The sequence below is a fragment of the Oreochromis aureus genome, unplaced genomic scaffold (genome assembly GCF_013358895.1).
Source record: "Oreochromis aureus strain Israel breed Guangdong unplaced genomic scaffold, ZZ_aureus HiC_scaffold_102, whole genome shotgun sequence".
Taxonomy (NCBI): Eukaryota; Metazoa; Chordata; class Actinopteri; order Cichliformes; family Cichlidae; genus Oreochromis; species Oreochromis aureus.
This window is the reverse complement of record NW_024108719.1, coordinates 69,884-81,862: the sequence shown is the minus strand read 5'-3', so window position 1 is coordinate 81,862 and position 11,979 is coordinate 69,884. Positions and strand designations below refer to the sequence as shown.

The window sequence follows — 11,979 nt, the reverse complement described above, 5'->3', positions numbered from 1 at the left end:
GAGTTGAGCTTGACGCCATCCTCAACCCGAAAAGGCCCCACAAGCTCATCTTTGATGATACCAGCCCAAACCAGTACTCCACCTCCACCTTGCTGGCGTCTGAGTCGGACTGGAGCTCTCTGCCCTTTACCAATCCAGCCACGGGCCCATCCATCTGGCCCATCAAGACTCACTCTCATTTCATCAGTCCATAAAACCTTAGAAAAATCAGTCTTGAGATATTTCTTGGCCCAGTCTTGACGTTTCAGCTTGTGTGTCTTGTTCAGTGGTGGTCGCTTTCAGCCTTTCTTACCTTGGCCATGTCTCTGAGTATTGCACACCTTGTGCTTTTGGGCACTCCAGTGATGTTGCAGCTCTGAAATATGGCCAAACTAGTGGCAAGTGGCATCTTGGCAGCTGCACGCTTGACTTTTCTCAGTTCATGGGCAGTTATTTTGCGCCTTGGTTTTTCCACACGCTTCTTGCGACCCTGTTGACTATTTTGAATGAACGCTTGATTGTTCGATGATCACGCTTCAGGAGCTTTGCAATTTTAAGACTGCTGCATCCTCTGCAAGATATCTCACTATTTTTGACTTTTCTGAGCCTGTCAAGTCCTTCTTTTGACCCATTTTGCCAAAGGAAAGGAAGTTGCCTAATAATTATGCACACCTGATATAGGGTGTTGATGTCATTAGACCACACCCTTCTCATTACAGAGATGCACATCACCTAATATGGTTAATTGGTAGTAGGCTTTCAAGCCTATACAGCTTGGAGTAAGACAACATGCATGAAGAGGATGATGTGGACAAAATACTCATTTGCCTAATAATTCTGCACTCCCTGTATATCTGCATTATGTTTTAAAACAGGAAATAATAGACCTTTATCAGGTTTAAGAAAGCATTTGTTTTAAATCGGGGTTGTATCTACTGGGGTATTATTATTTTGATAAGTCAAAATCAAGTAAAAAAAAAACTACCTGCAAAGTAATAAAGCTGATGAAAAAAATAGTTTTGATACTTTAACATAAAGCTTTCATTTTAATAGTGTTTTGTAAGCGGAGTTGTGGGCGGCTCTTGACCGCAGTCTCCAGGATAGGATGTGATGTTTCACATGCACTTTGATATCATAAATCAACGCTACCTCTGTCACGTAAATGAAACCCTGAGCTAAATTAGAACAATAGCCCACTGCTTTGGTCCTATAATCCAAATAAAGTTACAATGGGAAGGTTATTATTGTTGCTTTTCTTGTGTCACTTTTCATCATCAGGTAAGATTACGTCCACATTCTTCATATTTTCTTTGGATACTTGCACCAGGTCTGTCTTCAGTAATGAGAGTAGAGAGTGAGACCGTCAACAGTTGTCTGTTTTACATTTGCTTCTATAAATCACAGACCACAAATCAACTTTTGAAAAGAAAAAAAAAAGTAAATAACGATGTCGACGGACCAATGTTGACACTGTTTCAGACGGAATAGAGGTCAGATGAACGATGAGCAATATAGATTAAATTTAAACGGATCCGTCTCTTTCTCTCTCTCTCTCTCTCTCGCTGTAATTTTAATGTTTTATTGCTATATATTGTTAATAATAAAAAGAGCAGCCAGGATTCTTTGATATCTTATGGTTGGGCCACGTGGTGATAGTGTTAGTAGTATTGATTGCTTCCTGTTTGCTTCCCGAGGGATTTTTTCTGAATGAGTGGATGATGGGGGAAGTCGACTTTTACTGACCGCTCAACCCTGGTTATTTCGATTACTGTTGTTTTTGGATGGATTTTAAGGATTTTCATAACAAATAAAGGAGTCTTAACCTCCTAGGACCTGCCGTCCACATATGTGGACATCACATTTTTGGTTATTTTGACCAAAATACTCAATTTTGCTCTACGTGGGCCTGATATCCACTTACGAGGACATTATACTGCTACTGTTCTATCAAAATTTTAAATGAATATCATCATTTGTGGCTCTCATTTTTCTTAAAAACAAAAAAAAGGTAAAAAAAAAAAAAAAAAACAAAACTGGAAATTCTTTGTTTTTACATTCATCGGGCCCCAATATGCCCAAATATCAAAGAGAAATTAAAAATGCATGTCTTGGAAGAGTTCGGGTCTTAGGAGGCTAAATTGAAAGTTTGTCTTACGTTTAGAGAGCGTGCGCATCAACATTAATCCCATATTCAGCTGCTCGGCGACTCAAGGGTTTGACAGTCGCCAATAGTTTTCATTGTAATGCCCGGTTGGTCCTCGGTAGCAACTCTGGCAGTCGCTACACTGGGAACTTTAGTTGCGCAAACATGTTTAACATCACTATTTCACATTCATATGTTGATAAAAAAAATAATGTCATATCCTCTGAATATTATACAAGCCGTTTTCAGCAGCTAACTGGGACCGCCAGTCTTTAAATACATGCTTTATACTTTTTCTTTTGTAAATAATAATAATAATATATCAGTTTTCTTGTCCTCAGAATAGGCTGTAGTTTGTGGATCATTCCTCAACGCCCACTCAAATTGCGCTTGAGTGGGCAGTTTGAGTAGCTAACAGGTGTAATCCGAATCCATGATTACATATTCAGAGGGCGGACCCTCCTTTCTCTGTCATTATTATTTGTGTATATTGTAGCATTCCTCCTACAGAAAACAGAGACAATCGATATTCCTTTTACCGCTGTTTATTAAGAACAGTAACACAGGCTACTTGTGGCCATGGCCAACAAAACAACAGGGAAAACGCTCTCTCCGAATCAAAATAAACCCCACTCTTTCACTTCCACACAGGCTGAAGAACAGAAAGTAGGTTTTCTGTTGTCTTTGTGAGTGGTGAAAATGTGTGTGTGTGTGTGTGTGTGTGTGCGTGTGTGTTTGTTTTAAACATATAAACACAGGAACAGGAGAGTTTGCCGAGTAAGTGAGAGTACTGGGATAGTTAAAGGAACTGAGATAAAATCAAAATGCCTGCAATGATAAAGGTCTATTATTTCCTGTTTTCCCACAGACTGTAAAATAAATGTAAATATTAAAAGTTATTCTGACGCTACTGATGTTGTTGTCCAAGGTTTTCTGAGTTGTATAAGTCAAAATTGGCTGTTTCAATGAAAGTTTTAGCCGACTGGTCTCAGGCCTTGTGATGATTATGAGCAGAAGCAGATGGAGATAACAGCACATAGACATAGGTCACCCAAGGCCAACCAGCCCCTTTCTTTACAGTGAAAAGGCTGTGAAACATAAACCAGTATGCATATTTATCATGATCACACTTTTTAAAAGTAAAAAAAAAAAATAGGTTCACTTATAATAGTTAAAATATATTATGCATTCTGTCAGAGAAAAAATATATTTGCAAAATACAAAACTATCAGAACAATGTAGGCATGCTTCCTGTTAGAAAAACTGAATACACTGAACTGTCAAGTTACATACTTAGAACCTTTTGAAGCTCTCAAGTTTAATACAGTAACTTCAAAACAATAGCTAGTTCATCACAAACCACCAGAAACCTAGAAGAGTCGATTAACACCCAATTTATCTGTTTTCATTAATGTTGGGGCTGGTTGACCTTGGCTGACCTCTAAAAACTTTTATTAATATCTTTAAAACAAAAACAGCACAAAAGAAAACATTTTGCAGCACAAACTTAGCACAAATGTTTGACGTTGTTTGATTTGAAGAAGGTGGGGGCACCTTCACTCATATCATTAACCTACTCCACAAATAGCTAAGTTGTCTAGCTAACCTTACAGAAATTGAATGTTTGGGGCTTTTAAGATAATAAGATAATGTTCCCAAAAGATTCTCTTAAGGTCAAAACGTTCAAGGACCCTTCTAAAAAAAATAGCCAGAATGTACCCTGAAGATTGAAGGATATTGTTTGTGTGGAAATCATGCTAACCTGGTTACTTAATAAACAATCAATTCTTAATGAAATAAGTTAATATGAGGGTAAGTGCAAGCCTTCAGCAGCCAGTTTGAATGGAATGATAAGACACATTTGCTCATTTTGTACTTTATGATGCCACAATGTTACAATATACTGAACATATCATCTATGTGTATATTTCCAAAACTATCTGAAGGTCTTAAACAGCTGACAGGTGGGTAAAATGTTGACTTGTGGTTTGTACAATTCCAGTCAGAGCACTGCTGTTTTCCCATCCATCCATTTTCTTCTCTTTATCCAGTTTAGGGTAGCATTTGAACTGGAGCCTATCCCAGGTGCCCATTTAAACTTTACTAGATATTTGGATGGATGGATAATTTGTACAGCTACACATGTACATTTCCATGAACTGGATATAAATTATTTTAGCAAGGTCTTTGAACTTGTTATGCTGTAAGAAATACTTGTTAGCAGTTTTGGCTTCTTCCTGTGGATGCAACATCTGGACTATAGAGAATGGAAGATGGAAATTGGACATTTGTTTAAAGACTAAACACTAAGCTTTTTACATTTATACATACAAATCCTGTCTTATTGGTTGCATGGTGAACAATTAGAAGAACTGCTTTGTTGCCCTTACTCCCACCATTATAAACCCAGGGAGAGTTACTTTAGGCTCCACCAACAATACAGTAACTGGGTAGTTTGAGATGCTGCTGAGAAAGCAGTTTTTTCTCAGTCTCTCTGTTGAGAATGTTAATTTCTCTTTAGTTCTAAGTGACAAGTGCATTCAGGTTTCATTGAAGATGTACATCAAACAGAATTAGCATACTATCTGTGATATCAGTTAAACTTTTATTTTGGAAAGGATTTTTTTAGAAGTTAATGACAAAATATGTAAATCTTTAAATATAATGCTGAGAGTAGTTAAAGAAATTTGTCTATATAACAGTAAAGCCATCTAATTCAAAGTCTCATCATTGTTACAGTAAAACACTCCTTGCAGTATTTCTTCACTCAAACAACTGGAGTCCAGAGCATCCCTGAGTTTGTGGCTGTTGCCCTTTTTGATGGAGTTCAGGGAGGTTACTATGATAGCAGCACAAGAAGAGCAGAACCCAAAACAGAATGGATTAAAAAGCTCATGAAGGATGATCCTCAGCACCTGCAGTGGTACGCTGATCAATCTTTGCACACCAATGAGGTTTTCAAACATTACATTTGGAGTTTAAGGCAACGTTTCAACCAAACTGGAGGTATGGATTTGTCTGACCTGTTACTGCTGAAAATACTTTTAATTTATCCTGATTTGGTTTAAAATAGAAAACAAAGGTTTTTTTTTTTAAATTAGATTGCAGTGTATGATAATGAGATCTGCTACTTTACTTAGAAAAATGGGAAAATAACAAATAAGAACAGTGAAAGAAGCATAGAAAAAATGTGAACCTTCCACAGTGTCCACAAGTTAATAGACTGCTTTTTGGGCCAGTAACTGTATGTCCCTCTGTTTTTGTGTCTGTAATGGTGACATCTTACTGGTTTCCTGCAGTTATTGTCACTATGTCTTTTTACAGGTGTTCATATTTTGCAGAGTATGAATGGCTGTGAATGGGATGATGAGACTGGAGAGGTTACTGGGTTCATTCAGTACGGTTATGATGGAGAAGATTTTATAGCATTGGACCTGCAGAAACTGACATGGATCACTGCAAAGCCACAGGCTGTCATCACCAAACTCAGATGGGATACTGAAAAAACTCGATTAGAACACAATAAAGAACTTTTCATCCATAAATGTCCTGAGCTTTTAAAGAACTATTTGCAGTATGGGAGGAGCTTTTTGCAGACAGCAGGTAGAATTACAGAATCTGATGTAGAAAAAAATAGAAAATTTATGTTGCAATTTAAAGACAATGTAGCAACTTCCTATCTCTTTTCAGTCCTACCTTCAGTGTCTCTCCTCCAGAAGTCGTCCTCCTTTCCAGTCAGCTGCCACGCTACAGGTTTCTACCCTGACAGAGCCGTGATGTTCTGGAGGAAAGATGGAGAGGAGATCCATGAAGGTGTGCATCACACAGAGAGCCTTCCCAACAATGATGGGACCTTCCAGATGAGTGTTGATTTGAAACTTTCAGTCACACCTGAAGACTGGCAGACGTACGACTGTGTGTTTCAGCTCTCTGGCGTGAACGAGTACATTGTCACCAAACTGGACAAAACAGCGATCAGGACCAACTGGGGTAAGACTGGATCCTGCAGTGGTTATGAATCATTTTTACAGAGTAGTTATTCATTTCAAAAAGGTGACCACTCTGTCACACCAACCCTCTGCATGTACTCTTTTACTACATCCACGAATCCTCTCTGTGGTCTTTCTCTTTTCCTCTTGACTGACTGAACCATCTTTAACAACTTTACAGTTATGTTTTTCACAAATAGAATTACATATACTATCATATGTTATAATGTTTTTATAATGGTATAAAGGTTTTACATTAAATTATTAAGTTCCTTGAGGCGATGTTGGATAAGCTGACCTTTGCCACATTTACATTCACCAATCCAATCAAACAATACTTTTAGCAGCTGATCAAGAACTAATTAATAACAAATCAGTAAGATGCTTCACTGAAAAGGGAACATAAATAGCAGAGAACTGAAGTAAGCAAAACGTAATGAAATACTATATGTAGTGTTTTTTATCTTCAGTTTTCACAAGACGAATGTCTAATGTTGGCGTATTAACTGAGTATTAATTGTTTTGTGTCGCCTCTTGTTTTAATCAGAGATGTCAGCTGCATCAACTATCACGTCCTTATTGAGTCGTTCCTCACTTGTTCTTTAGTAATCTCATTCATTTGTCCTCTGTATGATAAAGTGTCTCCATGTTTTGTTCAACAGAGAAGCCCACTGACATCAGAGCTACAGTGGTTGTTCTAGCAATCATCCTCATTGCAGCTGTTGCAGTTGGGGCAGCTGTGGTGTTTTTCACTTACAAAAGAAAGAAAGGTGAGAGATCTGTTGGAGAAATGTTGATTTTAATTTTTGAATTTGTGTTTTAATCAATACTGACAAATTTCACATTAAACTGAAACACTCAGTCTGAAATAAATCTCAGAGCCAAAGTGAAATTATTATATGACAGCTGACTGATGATGTGAGAAGCATCAGTGTAATAGATAATTACAGAGCAGCTGATCTTCATAGCTGTGCAGAAGACGAACATTTGAACTCTCTACCTGTGAACTACATTTGAGGAAAAGAGTTTGCTCATGTGGAGCAGCGTAGAACATATTACTGCTCGCATTTAGAACGTAAATCACGCTTAAAATCTCATCACTACTCTCTCAAAACATTAAAAATCACAGGAACGCTTGTTTTTATTGTGTTATTGTATTTTATGCTGTTGTATACATGGTTGCTTGATGAATGTGACTTCCCTATTAATATTTCTGCTTGCCTGACTCTTTGTTGCATGTTTATCTAGAGAGTTGGAGCGTGTTTACTAACAGAAATCAACATTCACTGTACATTATAAAAAAATTTACTTTTATCTTTTTGTTCTTACAGCTCCTGACAATGTCTCTGAACAGTCTGAGAGACTAAATCCACAAACGTGACCGACACTCAAGCTGTTCTGTGCTCCACTCTCTGTATGACTTTAGTCTGGCTGTTTAAGTTCTTCCACAGCTTGACGTTTACATGTTATATGCACTGATCATTGAAATTCCCAGCAGGTAACATAATAACATCTTATAGAAGCTTTTTGTTTTTATTTGTTGTTTATTTCAATGCCATACACTGCAAAAAATATGCCTCAAATGAAGCTCAAAGATTGATATAGAATCTCTTCAAAACATAATTTATCTTGGTTCATTTACATTTAGGTTTGTAACCTCTTCTGAAATGTTTATGTATTTCCCCTTTATCAAATCTTTTGCATAATAAGTAATTCACTACACAAATAATCTTTTCATCTAATAAATAAATAATAACACTTAGAAACACTTCCTATTCAGTTTTGATGACATTTTCTTCTTTCTCTATGTCTTTCACACATAAACCAGAAGAACTCTTTGACAGCTGGGCACTATGTGCTGAAACGTGTACTAGAACACCAGATTGCGATGTTATGTGATTACATATGGAATATGTGATACATATGGTATGTCTGTGAAGGTTCTCAGTCATCCAGGTCATTGTAGTCAAAGGGTTTGCAAAGAAAAGTGTCTGGACTTCTTTAAGTTGCTTGAAGACCTTTCACCTCTCATCCGAGAAGCTTCTTCAGTTCTAAGGTCAAATGGCCGATGAATCATATCCGGCCATTTGACCTTAGAACTGAAGAAGCTTCTCGATGAGAGGTGAAACGTCTTCAAGCAACTTAAAGAAGTCCAGACGCTTTTTCTTTGCAAACTCTTTGATACATATGGTATTTTTCAAGAGTGTTACAAATGTGTATGTGTAGTTCCATAATTTTACTTTTTTTTTAACTTTTACCTAAAACAAACAAAGCAGTCAAAAAACAATATTTTCAATATTATTAACAATATAAAAAAATGCTATAATTCCTTTATCATAATAACACAGCTTAACTGCATTTCATTCCTTTAACACTCTGTATTATCTGTTATTTACTCTCCAAAACTATATTTCCTTTTTTGTGCTGTAAAAATGCTTCTATGCTATAAGGCTCTTTTTATTAATAAAGTTGAAGTGAAAAACAAAGTTCACTCTGAGCTGCTCTGTGTGTGTTTCTTTCAAAGAGAGAGAGACTCACAGAGAGGGAAGTAATGACATCGAAGTTGAATTTAACTGAAAGAGTTTTGAAATGATAACTTTTAGTATAACCTTAATATACCTTTTTTAACTATGCCTGTAAAGTTCAGTTCTAGGTTTCAGTTCTAATCATCGAGTCAGAAAAGATCAACTTCAAATCATTTAACGGTCACCAGCTGACCCCACCATTTTCATTTTAACAAGTCTGTTAAAATGAAAATGAAAATAACAGTCACAGTCACAGGGTTATCATTTACACCACAGTTACTGTTGATCTCTACTGCTGAAATCTTACTTTAACTTGTTGAAACTGCCGACATGGATTAACTTGCTGTCCTGCAAAAAGTTTGTATCCAAAGACTCAAAACTGTCATGAAAAGGTGATTACTGTAATTGTGCTTACTGTGTGATTTAAAATTGTTTGACTCTTCACTATAAAAATGATATGATTGTTTTTAGCTCCAGTAACTGTTTTGAGGACTTTGAAAATGTGATTCCTTGTTTTCCTATACTGCATGATGAGAATAGCAACAACAGACAGATTAAATTGGTTTAGATAAGTTGAATCCAGTTCACTCACATCAAATGATTTCAATACTCATCCAGTCAGAGAGGATCTAATTAGAATTACTTGAAGTAAAATTTTCAGACGAATCTTTAAGCATATCCACTTTGACAGTTGATGTCTTCACTCTGACCCCCAGCAGCATGGAATACACACCCATTAAAAACACTGAAACTGACTGGATAAAAAGTGTGAAATCTAAAATGAAACTGAAGAAAACAAAATTATAAGAAATGCTGAAAAGAATGATACCTTCCCTGCCTTGAAATTGGCAAAAGTGTGTACGGTGAAAATCCTGAATACAATCTTGTTAGTTCAAAGTCTTGGGAGCCATTTAAAATTATAATTTTGTCTCTAAATTAAAGTATACTGAAGAAGTTAAGGGGATTTCAGTCTTTAATCGCTTATATTATAAAAGAATAATCATAAGAGCATACTTTTTTTTATAATAGATAATATAATACATACAAAATAATAGATACGAAAAATGAAGGTGAAGGGCCACTTATTCTAAAATATTGTAATACCAAAAGAGTTTCTGTATGTGGAATAAGCAATGTAATTACTAATTGAGCATTCATAGTAGATAGACAAAGATTTGGACAAGAAGACTGTACATGTAACTGCTTAATCAGCAATCACATTGATAAAGATTCAATATTGTGTTTGCTAAATGAGCATCAGTGCTAATTAGCAAAAACACATCCCCCCATGGTTCTGTATCAAGAATAAAAACATAAGACATAAGGCTGTAAATGAGTCTAAGTGTAAGAGATGAACTGTTCGGTGTATAAAATTGTGTGTGATGGCCTGGTGGTGCTGTTTTGGTACCTGCAGCGCTAGTTTAGGGTATTAATGGGTTTTTTTTTCTTTTAGAGGCTGTTTGCTAACCTTGGTAATCTTGTTTCTTACAGGCATCTTCTTACAATATGTTGTGCATTTGTGTACAGTTTACAGTGCAGAGCATTTCTCCACCAATGGTTATCTTTACTCAGGCCACCGTTATTGAATTGTTTGTAACATAAACTAATTGAGCAAGCTAAGCTGTGTCTGTGGAGTCTTTTTTTTTGTTGCCAATGCTGAGCCAAGTTGGTAACATGAGCAAGTCACTGTTTACTGAAAAATATTCTTGTGACATGCTGATAGTAACAGTTTTTTATCACACTGCTAATTTTTTATGCACTTTTATATTTCTAAAAATCTGTTAACACCTGCTGTATTGATTTTATCCTTCTTCCTGGTGGACATACACTGATGCTGTGATTCAAAAGAGAAATTCAAATACAGACACCAGAGAGATGTCAACTAATGCACCATAATCACTGATGGAATCTCAACAAACAAAAATGACACTGAGATACATCCACTGTGGACAATGCACTGTATCATTTAGCAATCCTTCTGTCATGACTTTTTCCACTGGAAAAACTTATTTTAGTTTGTATTATAGTTAGTTTTAAGTAATTTTTATATTTGATTTCCCAGAGGTAATGTTGCTCTTTACATTTCAGTGCACTAAGTGAATATAAGAAACTAATCATGTCTTTCAATTTTACATTTTTTCTTTTCTCGTTTTAACAAACATGCAAGATTTTGACATTTTATCTTGATCAGTCATTCTCAAACTGTAGCGATACATGGGCTCCCTCTAGTGGTGCATGCAGGAAGTCTTCATGATCTTTTAAGATTAAATAACATAACATTTATATACTTTTAATATTAATATATATTATTAAAATATATATAAATTATTATGCAGTGATCTTGTCAGTATTGAATGCATGAAACATTCACATCTCAGACGACATCTTATAACCAAGTACACGATGCTGAAAGACAAACCAAATTTTTTTCTGAGGCAGCTACAGTCAGCGTTTTACTTTTGTGCTGTAGCCAAAGCCAGTCTCCCAAAAGCTGGTAAGTCAAACACAACTGTGTCTACCATTAGTTAAAGAGTTAACATGCAGGGAGGAGGCTGCCAAACATTTGAACTTTGTGCCACTTTCCAACGACACAGTGTCACTGCTAATAGGAGCCATGGCCGATGATGTTAAAAACTGATTGATCACATTAAAAGTAGTTGCTATTTTTTTAATTCAGCTGCGTCATGCTAGCAGCTCAATATCCTTATCACAGAGAATCTCTTTGATATGCAGGTGTACAGAGTTGTATTATCATTCATCAACACAGCCAGACCCGCTTGTCTATTCTTCCCGCTGTCGTTGTTGTGTCAGCCTGAAGTAGATAAAAACTGTCCATGTTTATGTGTTTGTCCAGAGTTACTATGGTAGCCACGTCTCACACAGGATAATAAAGCTGCTCTCTCTACAAGCCCCCTGATGCTGGGTAAGGGACACCAAGTCATCAACTTTTTAGCAAAGGATCTCCTGTTCCCCATGATGGACGGGATGATGGGTCTCTACCTTCTCCCCTGGTTACAGCACCTGATGTTGTTGTGCTTCCCTTATCTGTTTCTCCTCAGCTTGACGGGGAACTGGTGGGAGGCAGCACCACAGAACTCTCCAGCCTTTTTAATTCAAGGTGCTCCAAAGGCTTGAGGAACAGGGATGCCTCCTCGACCTAAGTAGGACGATGGGGGTATGTACTGAGGTGTCTTTTTTGTCTCAGCTGCAGGGGAGAGGTGGAGTAGCTGGTTCAGGGTGTGGTGTCACAGCTGACCTCCATCATCTAATCATTATTTTTTTCTAAAGAAAATCAGAAAGATGTTTGATGAAGACTCCTCTTCTATCAGTCCATCAGCAGGCA

At 36.7% G+C, this 11,979-nt stretch overlaps 1 protein-coding gene across 1 annotated transcript; it reads left to right on the top strand.

The window, feature by feature from the left end:
• Positions 1-1,208: 1,208 nt before the first annotated feature.
• On the top strand, positions 1,209-7,478 carry LOC116329859 (class I histocompatibility antigen, F10 alpha chain-like). The gene is made up of 6 exons (XM_039607601.1): positions 1,209-1,257; positions 4,862-5,128; positions 5,447-5,725; positions 5,813-6,112; positions 6,774-6,892; positions 7,443-7,478. Exons 1-6 carry the CDS (start codon positions 1,209-1,211, stop codon positions 7,476-7,478), a joined length of 1,050 nt encoding a protein of 349 aa, XP_039463535.1.
• Positions 7,479-11,979: the final 4,501 nt, after the last annotated feature.

What these genes read in the sequence shown, in the direction of transcription:
- LOC116329859 (XM_039607601.1), top strand. Translation starts at nt 1,209, where the DNA reads ATGGGAAGGTTATTATTGTTGCTTTTCTTGTGTCACTTTTCATCATCA. An exon ending in GAGCTTTTTGCAGACAGCAG is followed by an intron (nt 5,726 to 5,812) that starts GTAGAATTACAG and finishes ATCTCTTTTCAG; the next exon opens with TCCTACCTTCAGTGTCTCTC. An exon ending in GAAAGAAAGGTGAGAGATCT is followed by an intron (nt 6,893 to 7,442) that starts GTTGGAGAAATG and finishes TTGTTCTTACAG; the next exon opens with CTCCTGACAATGTCTCTGAA.